General features: G+C 38.1%; 1 protein-coding gene across 4 annotated transcripts in view; it reads right to left on the bottom strand.

Moving 5' to 3' along the window:
- Window positions 1–21,687, bottom strand: part of samd11 (sterile alpha motif domain containing 11) — a 138,428-nt gene that overhangs the window by 84,638 nt on the left and 32,103 nt on the right. For all 4 annotated transcript variants that reach the window (XM_052092168.1, XM_052092166.1, XM_052092165.1 and 1 more), the window contains exon 3: window positions 3,700–3,872. In XM_052092168.1, coding sequence (XP_051948128.1) covers window positions 3,700–3,872 — 173 coding nt within the window. The remainder of the gene's footprint in view (window positions 1–3,699; window positions 3,873–21,687) is intronic.

Here is a 21,687-nt window from a genome sequence, read left to right on the forward strand (position 1 = left end):
TGTCTCAATACCCCCACTTGTGGTCTTGCCTACATACCCACTTTCCTTACGTATTTCCGGTGTTTGGCACTAGTGTGCAAATAGAGGTGAACACTGCGAGTGTGTGTATGACTTTTGATTGCACGCGGGAACACTCGTAGACTTAAGAGCTGTTTTTGTATTTTCACTCAGCTGTTTTTGGTTGCAGTGACTGTTATAGTCTCCTTAAAATAATAAATACCTGAAAACTTTACCCATCTTTTCATTTATTAATACACTGGTTCATACATACTAGTTGTTGGAAGTGTATTGCGCTGTAGAAAATATGTAAGTAAATATTTCTATGTTTTATTGTGTGAAAATAATTGTAAAAATTCAGTATTTTTACTCATTTTGATTTTCAGTTCTTTGCACATTAAAACAATTTTTAACTATAAAATTGCACTGTCCATAACTGCTGTAAAATATTCAATATAAGCAATTTTTTTCTTTTGTTTCTCAATACACTGCATAAAACTTAATTTAAATGTATATCAATTAAATATAATTAATATAAATCCATAATTAATAGCTACTAATACAAACCCTTTAAATGATATGCTTTGGCTTGTCATTTATATAAGACGACCAAAGACTGCTTTACACAACTTATCAGTATGTGGATTCATACAACAAATAAAAAGCATTACAACTTATATTTTAAATACATAAAGATGAGAAAGAACATGTTGTAGTAGTTGATAAATTTTTAAAACAACATTTACTAAACCATATATTATATGCCACACTGGCTGATTAACGACCAAACTGACCAGCAGTATTAGGCAAGAACAAACAAAATAAGGTGATTACTGGGCAAGAGGGATAACAAAGAGCTATATAAATATACACATAAATAATATTTTGTAATTATGATTCTGATATTAAGTCATCCCAAACATGTTATATAATGCTGAATACTTTAATTTATCCTAAACTAAATATATGCTTCTAATTATAATGACTTATGTTGATTAGCATGGCATAAACACACAGATCACTCAGGTAGAGCCGGGGTGTGGCTCCTGATCGTGATGAACTCTGGGATACACTTAACCTGAAAGACCGCTCCAAAGTGGTATTTGCACTAGTGTGGATTTAGTGTGGGTTATGTGCACTGATATTTGGCATGTTTTTTGACATGGAAAAGTCTTGAAGACTTGACCAAGTCTGCAAGTGGGGGTATGGGACAGGGCCAGTATGTAATTTAAACATAATTTGATCATAACTATGATCTATCAAAAATCTATAATGTCCTAGTCATCATTGTGTAGTTTGATAAAATACAATTGTGAATTGTTTAAAAATAAGTAATTAAATAATAATTGTATTTATAACCCCAGTGAGCAAGCCAAAGGTGACTATGGCAAGGAACATAAAACTCCATATGATTTTGGTTAATAGAGAAAAATAACCTTGGGAGAAACCAGACTCACTGTGGGGGCCAGTTCCCCACTGGCTAACATCATGAATATAAAGCCAATATTATTTAACTATAGTGCAAGTCATTGCACTATACATAGGTCAATAATAAGTCAATAATTTAAAATTATTAAACTAAGTAAGTGTCAGTGTTTAAACAAAGATTTTGTATTAACTGTAAGATTAATGACTAATATCTTTGAAGTCCATCCTGGATTAACAGCAGTAATTCACATTGATGCAATTGTCCTTGTTAGTTGGCTGATGAAGTGTTTTGTTGGCAATTAATTGATAGTCTATGTATTCCATTTCAAGAGTGTAGTCCATCATTAGACCGAGGTGATGCAGGCAGAGACAGAAGACCAAAAGCATCCTTTTTCATACAGCCTCAAAACAACAGCTTACATTGAAAGGAATGCTCTAGTAGTGATTAAAGGAAACTTAATAATAGATTAGAACCTCATGGCCAAGATTTTAAACAAGCTCCTTAGTAGCAAAGTAAAGATAGTTTGACGAAATTGCAGTTCCCTTGACTCACCTGCCAGGGCTAACATCTGCTAGCTAGTTATCACGTGTAATGCATTTAGGTAGAGCGAAAACGAAGGCGGAAAACCTGATCACTTCAACCACTGCACTTAGCTCACTGCTGCACTGACCACAGTGTAATAAGCTTCTTCAGACTTGTGTGCCAGAGAGGAGGGAGGCCAAACATAGCTCATGAAGATTTAATGAACACTCAATTCCTTAATTTCCCTTGCACTGATTGGAGATGAACGTGTGGAACTTGTAACACATACCCGGATATGTTTTATTTTCATGGAAAGTAGATCTTGTGAGTCTAGCTTGTTAATAATAAATTGCCAGGCAGTTATAGTGTAAACCTCACAATGACTTGGCTTAATGTATTTTTCTGGTACAATGGAACATTAATGGCATCAGGTTGCAAAATCATGGTATGATACATTATATACCACATTAATGCTTTTGTTAAGCATATATTGTATCAGCTCATATAAAAATAACCATATAAAGCTAGTTGAGCTTGCTGGTCAAGCTTTGAAGCCTGATGGGTACACCAGCACAAATCTTTTCTGCAGAGATGTTCCTTTTTTGTTAGTGGTAGGTTGAAACAAATAGAGCCTTTACGTTAAATAAAGAGAGTCTTTTGCAAAGATGGGTCACAATATCATGGTGTACTCTAGACAGAATGTGGCTAGGAAGCAGACAAAAATTGACATTAAAATTTTGCATAACATAATTTTAACAGGGTTAAAACTTCAGGTGGCTGTTCTTAAACTATTCAGAGACATGTGGTATTAAGGAAGTGGCCACATGGCTGCAAAACCCTCTTCAACTATATAAATTTTCACACAGCTGGTATGAAGTTCCCATGTTTATTTCTGTCTATGTATTATGTGGGTTCACAGGCGTGAGTATTTAGAGTAGGCACACCCTCTGTGCATCTGCATAGTGCCAATGAGTGTATTTGGGTGTGTTAGTTTGTACGTGTGTGTGAAAATAGGGGGCTATAAGTTTAAAGGCCTGAAGTATCTATAAATCCTTTTCTGTGGTGCACTGATGTCTGACATCCCTGCTGAAAAATCAGGTTAGACCAGAATTAATTTCCATAATTGATGCTGGTTTGGTGCTGGTCTACCATTGCCATGTTGATCACTAATGAAACTGGTTTGCCAAGGAAAGCTTGTTGGTGAAGCTCGTTAATAAGCCTGGGTGTGCATCCCATGCTAGGCACCAGCATTCCAAGCACAACATATGCTGGTGACCAGAAATGTAAGCGCAGCGTAGTTCTAGCGGGAAGACTGGCAGCTGTACATCATCGCACCATTAGCTAGGTAACTCCAAGCCAATCATGTGTCAGCCATCGCTTTATATGTCTGCTTACAATCTATCACACTGCTGTTTCAGTGTGCCAACATGGCAACCTCCACCACCCCACTGCCTCAGGTTGAATCCCGTCCTGCACAGGGTTAGGCTCCTCGCCCGTGGCTCCTATCTCTGGCAGGATCTAATGGTTCTGAGTACAACTTCTGAGAGACATTACATTCCTATTTCACATTCATCAAAAAAATGTAATCTTAAACTTTACTCAAGTCTGAGAGACTTAATGATAGAAATACTGGTCTTTTAGAAGGCAAAGGGTTTCCTGCAGGCCAGGGTTGGCTGTACTGGCACTGGGATTGGCATTCGGCTTTCACCCACTCACACTCTCTCACACTCATACTGCACACAAGATCTCACCTCTTTCTCATGATAGAGTAATGCAGCTCTTCCTGTTTGATGTCTGCATGATCTCCACTGGCACGATCGCTGCCCTCGCTTTCGTCACTGCTGAAAACGGACGCCAGCTCCTTTTTGGGCACTCGTGTTGGCGGCAAGGGAATGGTACGTTTTTCTGCCAGTCGCCCACGGTTCTGCAGGAGCACAGAAGGGACAGACAGACTGAGATTTTGGGAACAGCTTTACCCAATCTTGCTGGCTGATGCTCAAGATCCATCATAAACTGTTAGAAATTTAAAGACCTAATAAAATCGCCTGGTGGCGATGTCAAACTGTTTTTTGTCCAGTGTTGACATTTTTTTTAAACACAAAGTTTGGGCAGAACATATTGAAGGGCTAATCCCTTTTTTTCAAATAGGCTTTGTTTACGTCACAGCCATGAACCATAATTTGTTACTTGCTGGTCGGTTTCAGGATGGGCGTTCTCAGTCTAAAGAGCACCTGATTGGATACAAATCTGTGTAGTGCAACATGTCTCTTCGATATTTTCGGTGCATTTTACTGGAAGAGACACAATGTAAATTTTAAATGTGTAGGCTATATCTGCTAAAAGTGAATTTAGTCAACATTTCTGAGTATACTAGCATATACACTCACTGAGCACTTTATTAGGAACACCAGTACACCTACGTATTCATTTATATTTACATTTATGCATTTGGCAGACACTTTTATCCAAAGTGACCAGACTGGTTTGAGCTGATAGAAAGGCTACGGTAACTCAGGTAACCACTCTGCACAATTGTAGTGAGCAGAATAGGATCTCAGAATGTGCAATCTTGAGGCGGATTGGCTACAACAGCAGAAGACCATGACAGGCACTTTATTAGGGCCATAGTGTGTATAATAAAGTGCTCTGTGAGTGTACATGGCCTCTAAGCAAACACCATCCATCCATCCATCCATTGTCAACCGCTTATCCTGTGTACAGGGTCACGGGGGGCTGGAGCCTATCCCAGCTAACATTGGGCGAAAGGCGGGGGACACCCTGGACAGGTCGCCAGTCCATCGCAGCTAAGCAAACACACGTGAACAAAATTATTTTTGAAAAATTTATTTGGAATCTTTATTTACATGGAATCTTAAAACCTAAAAAAAAGGATTAGAGTTATATTTATATTTGTAGTCATTTTATTTTATTCACGAAAGACTGAAATTAGCAACAGTTAGTGCAGTAGAATATTAAATTAACTTCATAATTACTATAAAGTAGCACTTTCATAACAAAGCCACACAGGAACAGCCTTATTACAGGGAGAGAAGGTAATAGTTCATGGATCGCCCCTTGTTGCGATTCGAACTTGCAACATTTTGATTTGTAACCCAAATCTTTGACAACTCATCTACACCAAACCACTCAAAAATTCAGAAGAGGATGACAATCAAAAGCTACGAGGTTTGTCCATGCCAGAGCACAACGCTAGTTAGTCCTGACTGTTTTTCCACTGAAACCCAGCAAGTTGTCATTCCAATTACTCCCGCTGTCATGTGAACCACGCAATTCAGCCCCACAGGTCACACACACATCGCAGGCACTTCTGATTCAAAAGCCGTCTCATAAACAATAATGAATCATGAATCATGGGTCACGAATCATGAGGAAATAATGACAGAATGTAGTGAGGAAATGCACAACATGCTGAACTATGGAAATAACAGCCAGGGAGAGCAATGCAGAGGAAAATACCATTGATCCACGAGATCGGAGATGGAGGATGGCGGATGGGTGAGTGAGAGAGCCGTAATAGTGATTCCTTCTCTTCCTCTCCCCGCATCAGATATCTAAAGACAGCGAGGGATGAAGAGGATGAGGGGCCCTCAGGGTTTAGTGTGTGAAGCTGGGCGACCTTTAATGTGACCTGAAGGGGTCAGTGCAGATTTTTTCAAGAGTGAACAGAAAGGAAGAGAGAGGATCTGGAGGGAAAGGCTATGTTTGGAATAGAATACTAGCATACTATTTACTGAATACTTCGCAGCATACAGTACACAGTATACTTGTACTGCCTACTATTGTTTAAAAATAGTGAGAAGTAGGCATTATTCCAGTATAAATATTTCAAACAGTAGTATGCTACAATTTAATCAATATGTTTGTCACAACAAGTGGAGTCTAGTTATCAACTTACATTTGTCTTAAAATTTGGGAGTCCAATAAAGACATTTTGAATATTGTGCACAGTATAAAACTACAGTATATACTGTAAACACAGCATGGTTGTGAGGGTTACTTTTGAAATGTATTCCACTAGAGATTACAGAGTACATGCTGTAAAATGTCAATTGTAACGTATTCCGTTAGATTACTCAAGGTCAGTAACGTATTCTAAATACTTTGGATTAATTCTTCAGCACTGGTAAATTATTTCACTCATTTTGACTATAAAAATTCTGCCAGTACAGTAAGACAAAATACACATGTTAAAAATACATTTTCTGAAAAACCTAAATACCTTATGCAGTGTTGTTTCTAAAACAAGATAAATCAAAGTGATCTTGGTTTAAGGGTTTTTAGATATTTTTACAGGAAAACAATACAAAAATGATTATCAAGAATATGATTTTTGCCCTAATAACAAAAGTCTTACTGGAAAGAAGAAATTAAGAGCCAACGTGAATTTTCTTGATAAAAAAAAACATGATCATGCCTGGTAACACATGCATGTAAAATGGCTAGAAATAGCATTTTAGCTTAGCGTAAAGCTGACAATTTACACAAGGTTTATTTTTGTTTCTTGTGCTCCAAACTTACTTCAAACGTACTTCTCTCTCTGCCCGTATGAATGTAACACATCATAAGAAAGTGTTTCACCACTGTTCAAATGCACTTTGGATCGCATCATTTATATGTATAAATGTTTTCCATCTGAAAGGACTAAATATTAAATGGAACAAATGACAATAAAATGTAAAGTAATCTCATCAGTAATCAAAATTGTATGTAACTGTATTCTAAATACCAATTATTTAAATTGTAACTCTAGTGGAATACAGTTACTTATATTTTGTATTTTAAATACGTAATCCCGTTACATGTATTCCGTTACTCCCAACCCTGAAACACAGTAGGCTATATACTATGCTGCCCAACCAATCCAAAACACAGTAACTAAATTAATCTGAGCATAGTTGCACCAAACCCATCTGTCAAAGGACACATCATAGTCTTAGACACCCAAATAACAAAATTTTGACAAACATTTTTGAAAGGCAGTATATACTGCAGCAATAGTAAGAGTAGTATACCATTTTGCTAATCCCAACATAGCCTAAGATAGGGAAAAACAATACAGGACTATTCAGAGATCCAGAGGAATGGATATCACTTTGAAAACCTTCTAATGAGTGTGTTTGTGAAATGGGTGGTGTATACGTGTGTGTGAGCATGACTACATCTCGTCTCTGTCAAACTTTGTAGAGCCCTGCAGCTATCCTTCCTCCACACCCAAAGCTTGCACGTGCACATACACATATGCAGAGCATCCCACAAGAGCCGAGGCATGAGTGGCAGGCCAGGGCAGGAGGTGGAGAGACTAGCCAAAAGGCAAACAGGTGCAGCCCCTCCGGATTCTCTCAAGTGGCATACATTAAAAGAAAGAGGGAAAAAAGAGAGAAAAAGATGAAAACATCCCTGAGGATGGGCAGGCTGAAAACACATTTTTCCATGAGTCTTTTTTTTTTCTCTTTCATTTTGCAGAGAAAGCAGATTTTTCTCGCTATCTCTTGTAGCCTGGAAAATTGGATCTATGACGGTTTAGCAAAACACTGAGGATACTGTCACGCTTCGATTGCTTGGTCCGAACTGGAGATAGATTCCACCCCCTTGCCCTGCCCCCAATGGTCTCTTTTCACATTATGTTATTTGATTCCGAACTGCGGTACGTTTACGAGAACCACTGTATCTAGGTAACCACTCCAGGAAAAGACACCTAAATCAAGGAAAGTTTTACTCATGTTATGACCCTTTTACTATTATATTACTTATACTATTAAAAACTAACTCACTTAGAATGACACACACCTTTTGTTTTGGATGTGTTGCAAGAGATGCAAAGAATGCTGCACGCCAAAGGAATTTCAGTGGAGACAAGCAGCAATGAGAAATGTATAATTCTATAACAAGCAAATTATACATTATCAATAGGGGTTGACTTTTGCAAGTTAGTCCGGATTGTCCACATGAAACTAGGGATGCACCAATCCGATACCTGGATCGTTATCGACTCCGATACTGAAGCTTTTAGATGGATCGGGTATCCGTCCGACAAGCCCGATCAAAAACTGATACTGTTTGTTAGTCATGTTCATTACTGTCAAGCTCCAAAAATGACATAAAGAATCATAAAAACACCATTAAAGCAGTTCAAGCAGTTAAAATTAAAAGTCAATAATATTAATAACAATTTATTATTATTTTATTATAGTATTTGTTTACAATTTATAACAATATTTAAGTTGAATGGGTTCCAAAACATAACTTTGTGAATGAAAATTGAACAAAAAAGAGATCTGAATCCTTTAAAGTCCAGATACAAGTTGAAACATTTAAAAAAATAAAAATAAAACACTGGTTTCTTTTCTACCGAAGACTTGAAGACTGGAATTGCTGTTAATTTTGCTGCTTCATTATCCAGTATACTAGTTATTAATAATGTTTTTCTTAATAAGCTATACATTTATATTGAAATAATGTGTAGTTAGAGATTTGTGTTTCTTTACATATTAAAGAGTACACCCAATTAATTCCACACAATAATGTAAAGATATTCTAAACTGAATATGCAAAAAAACAACACTGGTAGCGGCTTGGGATCAGTATCGGCCGATACTGTGATTTCTGATGTCAGAATCGAAAGAGAAAAAGTGGTATCGGTGCATCCCTGAATGAAACATAGTGCAGACTACGGTTTAAAGCATATGTTTGTTATGGAACAATTCGTTGGTGTGTACCTGAGTTCGGAAAACCGCTTTCACCTCAACCAAATGAAACAGTGTCAAACGGGAATTGTATATGTTGTGTTGTGACTCATTTGTAAGTCACTTTGGATAAAAGTGTCTTTTAAATGAATAATTGTCAAATCTTATGAAAGAATAAATCAAATCTTATTTAAACTTAATTGTTGTTTAAACCCAGATGAAAATTGGATAAACTCACTTAAACAGGGAACGTCAAACAAACAAACAAACAAACAAACACTTCATGTTCTGACACTGAATTCCTGCAGTAAATTTATTGGAGCTGTTAACAGCCATTGGTAGTCATGTATGAAGTGTGCCGGTTTGTAGGCCGCACAAGTGATGCTTTATCTGATAAAGTCAGCGTTGATAGATGTCTGTTACCCACATGGCCTCAGGCCTCCACACAAATTTCCCTGCCCCCATTCGTCCTCTCCGCATAAGCAACCCCCACCCTTCTCAATGTCCTCCTGGAAAGCCCCCTTCCAACCCCCTCGCTTTATTCAGCTTAACTGACGCAGAACCGGGGGTGGCTGTGCACTATTTCCGGTAACACTTCCGCACAGAGGGAGGGTGTTTCAAAACAAAAACATAAAAAACTGGGCTTCAACTCCTGCCTACATGTGGATACACACATTCACACACACTCACACTGTCACTCGGGGATGGAAAAATGTTTGAATATGAATTTCCTTTAAGCAGCATTTCTATGAATAATCCCTCCCACACTTAATGTCTGCCCTTCAATGAGACAAGCTATATTTACATTCGTACAAAAAGCACACGCACATGCACTCAAATACAAAACAACACACATAAACTCATACTGATACAACTGAGCCATGAACTTGTTTGGTTGTTGTCTTAAGCCCCATGAAACTCATGAGTCAATACATTTAAATGTATGAGATAGGTTGTGTGAGGTGTACCCACAGATAAGACCTCACCAGAGGGAGTAAAGAAACAACAGAATTACCACATAGTAGTTCTACTCAAACATGACTAGATAAGTCAAAACAAACCAAAATGTTTGCTTAATGATATACTGGGCTGTAACAGAGCAAGGACTGTAAAAAGGCACACTGTAAAATCTTTGAGAGATGCAAGTCCCTGTTCAAGACCAAACTGTCATGTTTCATTAACTAAAATATCAGCAGAGGAAGAACAAAGAAACATTTTGATGAAGAATTTTAATTAAACAACCAATAAGGTACAAGAGGCCAAGCTATAATGTGAATATAATCACAGCTATAAGTGGTTGCAGGCATTCCCCTTTACATTGTGCAAAACAACACCTTTTAGCTTTTAAAAACAGTTACTACATATTAAAATAATGCAGGACACGAATGAAAACATTATTTTACTAAGCCAATTCACAAAGTGCCATCCTTCCACTGGAATATATAGTCCATTTCATGTAAACTACGATTAATAGCTGGCCTTTATGGGTGTTGCTGGTATGAAGGAGCTGCACACGAATTTGCATAACTGTCAAGAGTATGTAATGCATTTGATGAAAAAAGTACATCTCAGCCATAAAAAAATATGTTCTTTAGGTATGCTGGTGAGTAATAAGAATACATTCCCCCCCCCCGGAGACGCGAGTTCGAATCCAGGTTGTGCTGAGTGACTCCAGCCAGGTCTCCTAAGCAACCAAATTGGCCCGGTTGCTAGGGAGGGTAGTGTCACATGGGGTAACCTCCTCGTGGTCACGATTAGGGGTTCTCACTCTCAATGGGGCACGTGGTAAGTTGTGCATGGATCACGGAGAGTAGCATGAGCCTGAGTCTCTGTGGTGCCATGCACAGTGAGCCACGTGATAAGATGCACGGATTGACTGTCTCAGAAGCGGAGGCAACTGAGACTTGTCCTCCACCACCCGGATTGAGGTGAGTAACCGCATCACCACGAGAACCTACTAAGTAGTGGGATTTGGGCATTCCAAATTGGGAGAAATATTAAATATTTAAATAAATAAAAAATCCATTCACATACCTCAAATGGGAAAGAGGACATTGTCCTGTGACTCAAATATAATTATCGTATAAAAAAAGAAATCTCTGGCTTTGTTCATTTTTTTTTTAAACAATTTTTATAATTCAAACATAAGGAAAAACTTTCTTGGTATATATAGCACTTACAGTTGAAAAGGACTGTCTGACTTACAGTTCTCAGCTGTTTTTGTTTTTATTCAGCATTTTGGTCTCCTTAGCTTTAGTGGTATTATGAGATAAAGTGTCAATTGAAAGCGTACTTCAGAATCTCGGTGGATGCAGTAGGTCATCTGGGTATTTCTGACCCGCTGTTTTATGAATACTGAGGATTTGGACATACTACTCAGTTTATATACTGCTTTTAGCATACTATATAGTAGGGCTGAACGATTTGGACAATATTACAATTAGAAATGTCATAAATTATCAATATATTGATTACTGATCAGCACATTATTTTATTTCTATATTTTTGAGGCATAGATTAAACCGACATTTAAATTAGAAGCCCAATTTGTTTGCTTTCCCATTCACTCAGTTGGCCATCTGTTTAACAGTCTGGTGTCCTTGCATTGGGAGACCACAAGAGGGCGATAAACCATTTACTGAAGCAAACACATACACACACACACATGCAGAATGAGCTGATGCAGCACAGGAGATTACAAATCCAAAGTTACAAAGGTTTTTGTACTTCTTCAAGAGTGAACAATGACGTTGATTTTGCAGGTTAGTGAAACTGGTGTAACAGTGCAAACTGAACGATTAGAAATGGCAATGTTTATTATCCAATTTCTCTGTATGCAGCCTTGAAAAGGTCTTTCATTCAAGCTGCCAAATCACAAAACGAAATACTTGTAATTTAAAATACTTTGTGTAGGCTCTATGAAAGATACATGTTCGCAATATGTGATGGCTTGAGTAAATAATCTATGCCCTTTGACAATGATTTTGGTCTAATTTAATGGAAAACAATGTGAGTTGAGCTCCGTAGCACAGCAGAATGTTGACGCTGAGTGTTGGCAGTGTGTTCGTACTTTTGTAGAAGGTAGTAATAAAAACATTTACCGTTTTGAATTTTAGAATGCACCATGTCATCTGCAAGATGCATCCGGTGTGCAGCCCCTTTTAATTACACACTTTACAAAAGTTGTGTTGAGAACAAAGACTCTTCCGATTATTGATGCATAAAAATCATCGATCCCAAGCCTAAATTCAATTGAGATGTGATTAAAAATTTTTTTTAACATAGAGCGTTTTCTTTTGACCAAAATTAAGTCATCAGAAAACATGCTCTGCTGCCTGTAGAAATACTGTTCAAAAAAAGGTGTTCAAATTGAGTGAACAAAAAAAACTGATAGTAAAAAAGAAGAAAATTAAATAGTAAAAATTACAGTGAAACATATAGAGGAAAAAACATCTGTATCTGTTCACTGTGTACCTTGACTTAATGTCTTAGCCCAGTTTTCATCATTATTTTTTTGAATCCAATAAGAGGTTAAGTTCAGAAATTATTATTGAAATAATATTAACAATGACAACAAAAACAAAAACAATGACAACTATTATTATTATTATTATAAAACAGTACCATATTTATTTAATAGTTTCTTAAGCTGCATGCGGTATAGATATGCAGGTCTTTATTTAGGTGGAAGCTTTTATTTTGGGAAAACTTGAAGGAAGAGAAATGCTCTCATCCATTCTTCTGTCCACGCAAACCTGATGTAACTTATAGCACCAGCCAAGCATATTTGGAATTACACAAATGTGCAATTAGTGAATCCAGAGTCCTTTAAATTTAACACGCTCAGTTCATTAGTCTCATGCATTTACATTTACGTTTACATTTATTCATTTGGCAGACGCTTTTATCCAAAGCGACTTACAAAAGAGGAAAAAACATCAGCGAATCATCTTAGGGAGACAGTGGTAAAAAAGTGCCATATTACAAAATTTCACTATCATCAGAATAGTATACAAACAGATTTAAGTGCAACAAGAAATGTAAATTCATGCGTACTTTGAGTAGGTGTAACACTACAGAGAACAGAGCTGCACTAATACAGTAAACGCTTCACGAGCAGACAAATTATTTATTTTATTAAATTGCAGCATTTGCGGTTTGATAATCACACTGTCATATTGCGATTTAGATGATTATTTAGATGATCTATTTAGCCCAACTAAAGTATATAGTAGGGAAGAAGGCATATTTTGACATAAAGTAAATCTATGTGAACAGGTATTTCATGTTATAGCTGTAACTATACAGTGCACGTTAACATGGCTAGAATGCTGTATAGACTATTCAGCATCCAAGATCAAGAAACTACAAGAAATGCACAGACTGGCCTACCTGGTATGTGGCAAAAACAGACAATAAGTGAAACAAACAGTGAAGCATGCCAGTGCCTTTATTATAAATATCAGCACTCTAGAAACACTGCTTGTCCACTCAAAACAAAGGAACTGAACAAACTATATAATGTGTTTTAGTCTAATATGATTTCTGAGTTCTGAAGGCTTTCTCAAGTTTTTATTGTTGGCTCAGGCATGGCAGTAAGGATGTTATGGAAGAGCCGAGAGACACTTTCTTGGCGCAGTGTTTTTTAAATGTGTGCTGGTCTTCTGCTGAGGTACACACGCACAACACACACACAGCAGTAGCAGCTCGTGACATTCCTGCAGCTGTGGCACGCTCCCCCAGCACTGTCTCTGGGGAACGAATGCCTAATGAGACATGCGTCTGTCTGCTCTAACCTCTGTGTGTGCGCCGCAACCATGCTGTGCGTAAGTGTGGAGGCCGGACGCTGGACAGATTTGGCACAAGCTGGGGGTGGGGGGATATGTACCTACGTAAATCTATTGGCACATTCAATAACACAGAAACAGAGAAAGATAAATACTTTTTCTGCACACTTCTCTGGGAGCACATGCATATCTTTTTCTAGATTGCCACAAATTAGCCATAGTTTTCTGTTAAAACCATGTGACTGCATATAATCAACTTTTTTGCATGTTTGCAGTTGGCAAAAAATAACAGTGCTAAACATCCCCATTCCGATTTAAACCAACCCAAAATGTTAAAGCTTGTAAAAGTACACTAGTTTATTTTGCTGCCAAAACAAACAACAAAAATATAGTGTCACTATGTAGCATGACTGGGCCTTCATAGGAAAATCAGAGAGAGCTGAAGAACATTACCAACCAACCCAACCTCAACCGAGAAAACCCCCCACCAACTTCCCCCCGACCAACAGGGTGAGTGGGCCGTGTCAGCTCAGTGAAGCATTCACCAGCGCGGGGAGGTCAGTGACAGTCCAGCCATGCGTGCCAAGATCTCTCTGCCTGTGTTTTGAGACCCCCACCCCTCAAAAAAGACAGTCACAGGAGACCTTTATGGACAGGTACTGACTCCACCACACTCCAAAAAGACCACAAATATGACCTGGAACCAAGTAAAGATGAATGAGGAGTGGAGAAAGTAAGAGAAAGACAGAATTTTGTAGTACACATTTAAGATAAAGTAAGCTAAAACATACTATACAAATTAATCATAAACACAGTATAATCAGTATAATATACATTCTATTCCTCTCCAACTTTACTGCTTTACTGTATTACTAATAATGGGGAATTGACAAGTGAGGGGCTGTTCACACCATGTTTCTGCATCCGGACGTCCTGTTTTCCACTTGTTTTCCTATGTAAGCATGTGCTAGACAGATGTCTTTGACCGTTGTGCCGTGTCTCAGTTATTTCAGCATCTTGTGCAGGAAGGGCACGTTTTCTAGACTCTGTGTTGAGTTCAAAAGAACTTTAGCTGTTAAAAACGCATCTCAAGACCTGCATTCTGCTCTAATTGTGGCGCTGTATCTAGCTTTTTTAGAACATGGATGTTAAAGGCCCTTGAACTGGGCATGTATGTTTTTCTTAACATTGCAATTTCAGGTTAAAATTACATGTTTTACCTCACATATATTTTTAAAGTTTATTGTTCAGATGCTGTAACATGTCACCATTCCTGTAACTTTTGTCAACCTTTCGCTTTTTTTTTTTACTTCTCTAGAATCCATAGCGCAAAACACACAGCGCAGTCAGTGTAATGCCTTTCCCGCTAGAATGACTCTTATGAGCCGGTTCTTTTAAGTAAATCAAAAACACTTTAGTCAGAGAAGTTCCTAAATAAATATTGCTGACCTAGAAGTCCAACTTTGATATAAACTTTGAAAAGAACTGTTACAGTGTTATGTAATGTTTTATTCAAGCCTCCTAGACTTAAATCAGGCAGTGCAGTTACTGACTGGTTTTTCATATGACAATGTGTAGTCAAAGTTTACGAGTTTTGTTGTAATCAATGGATTTTTATATTTAAAAAATGTTATGTATGAAATATGTAAGCAAATCTTTATTTAGAATTTTAATTATTGGATTGCATGCCCCCTGCGATGGACTGGCGACCTGTCCAGGGTGTCCCCCGCCTTTCGCCCAATGTTAGCTGGGATAGGCTCCAGCCCCCCGCGACCCTGTACACAGGATAAGCGGTTGACAATGGATGGATGGATGGATGGATGGATTGCATGCCTCTAAAAAATCTTAAAAAAGTCATTTAAAAGGAGGTCACGTGACGCCATGCAAGGTTCGGATGTGTGAACGGCGAGCTCTGAGCACTTTGCTAGTTTTAACACTTTTAATGATATAAACCGGTGAGATTCAATACATTCTGTTCCATAACTGTTCTAGGAGGACAATATGTCAAAGAATTCAAAAACCCCAGGCTCTGGAGTCATTAAAAGACACTTACGTGGGGGCCTGGGAAGCTCAGCGTGTAAAGACGTTGACTACCACCCCTGGAGATGCAAGTTTGAATCTAGGGCATGCTGAGTGACTCCAGTCAGGTCTCCTAAGCAAACAAATTGGCCCAGTTGCTAGGGAGGGTAGAGTCACATAACCTCCTCGTGGTCACTATAAAGTGGTTCTCACTCTCAGTAGGGCATGTGGAGAGTTGTGCATGGATGCTACGGAGAATAGCGTCAAGCATCGTTGGTCAATGAAGGTTGTTGCTGACTTGGAAGATCTTACATTTACATTTATTCATTTGGCAGATGCTTTTATCCAAAGTGACTTACAAAGAGGAAAACATAATCTTGCTGTAATACGTCAATCGATCACTGCCATGGAGACGAAATTCAAAAGAGTGGGGGATGTCGAGACATTAATCGATTATCTGAAGTCATCAGAGAGGGAACTAGCTGCTAATTCGCTAGCGACCAAGGTGTATTTGGAGCAAGTCTGTAAGAAATTGGAGGACAAGGAATCTGCTTTTTCCGAATCTGCTTGACATAACAAGCCATAAGCTGGAAATCGAGCAAGCTCACAGGGTTCCGGCTCGGCGATCCACTGAGGGAGACAGGCCCGATCAATTCTAGCCAAATTTCTGAGATCATCCCATAAAGATCTCGTGTTGCATGAGGCGAGGAGTATAGGAAGGCTTTTTTGGAATAACCACAGCGTTTTCTTGTTCCCAGACATTGCGAATTTGAAAAGAGAGAAACATGATCGATTCAAGGAATGCAAGAAACTCTTACATCAATGGAAGGTCGTTTTTGCACTGATGTTCCCGGCCAAATTGAGAAAAGATGCTAAGGATGGCTGTAAAACATTTCCATGTCCCCAGCCAGCGATTTCCTTCATAAAGTCAATGGAGTAAGTTATTTTGTGGTACTCACGTTGTAGCAGAATGGACCTACTCACTGAACATTCACTTTTTTGTTTTATTTGAGTTCCGCCTAATAGCTGGAGATTGTTATGTGGAATAACACACCTTTGGACAGTTATGTGAATCTACATGTTCTTTGTGTTTATTCGGCCTATTGGATGGAGTTTGTGTTATATATTATCTGCTGTTGTGGACCTCTGTCTCACAAAATTTGTATAGAAATACTGGACTTGAGCAATCCGACAGCAAAGTTGTCATGGGGGCTCTCGTAAGCGTGCATGGACTGTTTGACTTTAGAGGGATGGATGCCAGTTGGTGCTGTCATGGGTTAATGTGCACATTTTCTTGTATCACTGATGTTGGAATGTGGTCTTTATAATTTTTTTTTTAACACACAATCAATTTTTTCTCAAATGTCAATATGTAAAATGTTAATATGAGCAGATTATCTCTCTCCATGTGTTATGTGAATGGGTTGGGGCACCCCATAAAAAGAAGGAAGTGTAGAGCGGAAGAGGGTGGGGCCGGGCTGGAACAACACACGCCCGGTCCCCAATCAGCCTGATGGGGGCGCGCAAGGGATAAAGGCGGCCGGTGACGTCCCCCAGGAATGCGGATGATAAACACCAAAAAATCCAAACAACAAGAACTTGTACAGTTGGAAGGGAATATTAAAAGTGCAGAGGCAGAGTTGAAGTGCAGAATGTCGTCTGATGGCTTCAAAGAATTGACCGATTGAAATACAGATATAACACTATTTTGTAGCGGAAAGTGGAGTTTTGACTATTCAGGGCAAGACAGACATACTTTGAGTTGGCAGGAAAACGTCTGGCTAGATATATAAAACAATGAGAGTATTTTTCTACCATTCCCTCAGTGAAATCTGCTGGTGGTGAAATATTTACCTCGGCCATTGATATTAATAATACTTTTAAAGAAATCTGCTGGTGGTGAAATATTTACCTCGGCCATTGATATTAATAATACTTTTAAAGAATTCTATCTTGATCTCAATATTTCCATGTCTTCGTCTACTGATGAGGATATTAGAAACTTTGTGGAACCATTAGAACTTGAGCAAAAAAATTATCTTGATTCTGAGATAACCTTGGAGGAGCTTGGCGAGGTAATAAAGGCCTTGCCAACAGGCAAGGCTCCAGGGCCAGATGGCTTTGCCGCTGAATCTTTTAGATCTTATGCTACAGAATCGGCACCACTTTTGCTAGAAGATTATATGGAATCATTAAAGAATGGAAAGCTTCCTCCAACCATGATGCAAGCTCGGATCAGTCTGATTTGTCTGAAGGACAAAGATCCTAGGAAGTGTAAGATGTATCGTCCAATTTCCCTGATCAAGCTAGATGCTAAAATATTATCAAAGATTTGGGATAACCGATTAAGTAAGTTTATGACATCTTTTATACATACAGATCAGGTGTGGTTTATTCGGGGCCATAGCTCTTCAGATAAGATTAGGAGTTTCATCAATATCATGTGGTAAGTGGTGAATGATCAGACTCCGGTCGCTGCAGCTCACTTGACGCCGAGAAGATATGGTAGAGTGGGATTATCTTTTTAAGATTTTTGAAATGTACGGGTTTGGGGAATACTATTATTGGTTGGATTAAGTTACTTTATAGACACCCGGTAGTGGCAGTACAAAAGAAAGGATTAATTTCAGATAATTTTACTCTGGATAGGGGCACCCGACAGGGTTGCCCTCTTTCCCCATTATTGTTTTGTCTTGCCCTTGAACCATTAGCAGCTGTGATAAGAAAGGAGGAGAATTTTCCAGGGGTGGTGGCGGAAGGTGTGGCTCATAAGATTTTGCTTTACACAGATTATATTTTATTATTCGTTTTTATTATAACAGCATACGGCCCTGTAACAGCTTTTCAGCCGGTGCCTTCAAGTGGCCCAAACAGGGCATTAAATATTTGGGTATTTTATTCCCAGCATATTTGTGTGATTTAGTTAGAATTCATTTGGACCCTTTAATAAAAAGTTTTTCAGTGATGTGGGCAGGTGGGCTTCATTACATTTATCTATGATTGGGAAGGTTTAATGTTATTAAAACATGGAATTGTATTCCAAAATTAAACTACCTGCTACAGTCTCAACCTATAGATGTCCCCCTTTCTCATTTCAAGCAATTTGATAGCATAGCAAAGTTCTTCATTTGGAATGGTACATGTTCCAGATTACATTTCAGTAAGTTGCATAGGCCAATTGGCAAAGGTGGGCTAGGCCTACCCAAGAATTTTTTTATTATTATGCATTCGGTCTCAGACATTTGGCTCATTGGTCGCTTCTACCTGAGAGAGCCACTCCCTGGTTTTGTATTGAACAGGAACTTCATGCACTTACTTTGCCATTGCAAAGCCATTCAATTAAGTTACATCCCATTATCCCGCATTTGCACCCCATATGGACAAAAGTGTCCAGAGTGTTTAATTCAGACATGTATTTAAATGTTGCCTCGAGCATACGGCTGAACCACAAATTATGTATTAAAAAGTCCCTTTTTGCTGGTCAGAGGGGATTGTGAGGTAGGTTAATATGGGGGTTAAATGTTGATTCTGTGTATTTGTTTTTCTTTTCTTTATTTAATTTATGAATCAATAAAAATGTTAATCAGTAAAAAAGGTATTTAAAAAAGTCTGTGTAAACACACCTTTTGCTAAACTTTTACAAAAATTTTCTGATTTGTTATGTCTGAAAACCCTAATAAGTCTATCGCACTCATCTGAGTGAGTAAACTGGTTCCCTCAATTAATTCCACTGAGTAATGGGGCTCTCTCAAAACTTGAGTACTTAGTTAGTAGTTAGTAGAGTGAACTTAACAATTTAAGTTGAGATAACAAGATTCAAGTAGACTTAACTCAGACTTGCTGTTAACACTTAAAATCTAAAGCCTATGGATTAAAAAAAAATTAAATACGTTTAATGCACTTAAATATTTGAGATATGAGCCCAAAACTTGTTATTTCAAGTAATACCAAATTAAGACAACTTGGTATTTTAAGTAATGACAACTTTAGGGTTTATAGTCAAATTTGGTAATAGACTGCTGAGGGCAGTAAATGCAATTAAAATTGCATTTATTTCCAATAGGTCTATTTCTTCCTCAAAAGTAAGAATTTTACTTATGAAAAAGGAATTGGAATCGTTAAGAACAATTAGAACCGCAACCAGAATCGTAAAATTCCTTACTATTCCCATTCATCCCTAATAATATTTATGCAAGAATTTGAAAAATTCTGTAGTTTTAGAAGGTGTAAAGCATGTCACACTACAGGACACTGCTTGACGTTAAATTTATAAGTCACCTTGGATAAAAGTGACAGCTAAATGAATAAATATAAATAGCCCTTTTATCATTTATAATTTATTATTTAAAAAAAAACATTATGCTGGATTTACCTGAGACAGTGAGTGTATCAAAGTGTATTTGTTTAGTTGACCGTAGTACAGGGTCAGTTGTAATGTACTTTATGTAAAAAGTGACATTTGGGAGGAGAGCGTGTATCCATATATAGCCCTAGTGGCTTTGTAATGATCAGCTGCATGAGCTGATAGATAAGCCGTGTACCTTTCCCACCAACACCAACATAGACACACCAAGCTCTGATACCAGTATACACACACACACACACACACACACACACACACACACACACACACACACACACGTACACCCTTCCCCCACCTGCCTGTAAACCTTTTCTGCACTAGGTTCCCCTAACTGATTCCACCAACTTTAGTAACTGTACATTTCCTGATTAATTTCTCTACATGATCTCACCTGTTTTTTTTTAGGAAAAAAAGGTTAGTGCTCCTCAAAACGTTAATCTCTGCGGCAGCTATATCACAGTTTGAAGTGAAAATGGCTAATAAAATCAATGGAAAATGCCTGTTGTGTGTTTGGTGCGTTTTTCCGGTGGGCTCTAATTTACATTAATTCATGAATGCAACACACTACAGAGTCTTCCTGGCTGTTCGCTTCTGTCCTGATGAGGGATCCTGCCGTTGCCATAGCAGCATAGCCTCGGTTCCATATGAGGGATACAAACACACCACTACACAATCCCTCGTACGGCATATACACACACACGCACACATTCAGTCTAACCCCCACAGTGATGGAGCTGTTGTGAGACTGTGTGGCGTCAGCCCCCATTCCTGCCCGTACCCAGCCCTCCAGCAACGCTTTGCCAAATGATCGTTGGCCTACGCTGACAAACCTCAGCTAACCCCACACACTCTATAGCAAAAATATTTCAGTCTAAGCACGCTGCCGACAGTGAATTTAAATCAAACAATCAACACCTAAATTACTTACGTAAATGAAAATTTTTTACAAACTTATGTCATTGTGCATTTAGTTTAGTAGATCTGCAATATGTGGAATAGAAAAGAGGCATGTAAATTAAGTGTTAATATATCCTCCCTGGCCAACACACTATACAGTAGGGGTGGGAATCAGCATGGACCGGTGTATGTTTTACTCACTTTTGAGTAGTTTTTGAAAAGTGATATATTGCTTTATTTTACTCACTTTTATCAGGATTTTTCATCTATGCTTTGCACAATTATTTTGTTAGCTCGTTCAGACTTTGGATTTTGATCTAATATTAATAATTGACTGTACGTTGACATATTCCAGGCTCAATACAAGTTAAGCTCAATCGACAGCATTTGTGGCATAATGTTGATTCCAATTTTAAAAAAGTATTTCAAATGTCCCTTTTTTTTTTTCTTTTTTTTTTTAAAGAGACGCTTACAATGGAAGTGAATGGAGCCAATTTTTGGACTATTTAAAGGCAGAAATGTGAAGCTTATAATTTTATAAAAGCACTTCTGTTAAAAATAATCATTTTTGTCATTTCAGGGTTTTAGAGTTTGCTGATCACATCATCATGGCAACAGATTGGCAACTTTGCACGGCAAAGGTTAGTTAGCGATTTTATCACACTAAAATCATGTTAATTGTTAACATACATATTGTTTACGTCTTCTGGCTTTTGAAACAGTGAGTATTTTAATGTTTTGGCCACATTCACTTCCAATCTAAGTGCCTCAATGTGACCCAGATTTTTGCGCGTCCTGCTGGATTTTTTCGTCATTACAGCGGAAACTCCTGGATAGTGACGAAGAGTTAACATTTTCCACAGAAGAAGGAAATTTGGATGAGTAAGTCATTTAGTTTTTATTAGTTGACATGATATTTTACATAAACATGTACATATTTTACTAGTGGGACTGTTTCCAGACTTGCCA

This window comes from Xyrauchen texanus, chromosome 25, assembly GCF_025860055.1.
Source record: "Xyrauchen texanus isolate HMW12.3.18 chromosome 25, RBS_HiC_50CHRs, whole genome shotgun sequence".
In the NCBI taxonomy this organism is placed as follows: domain Eukaryota; kingdom Metazoa; phylum Chordata; class Actinopteri; order Cypriniformes; family Catostomidae; genus Xyrauchen; species Xyrauchen texanus.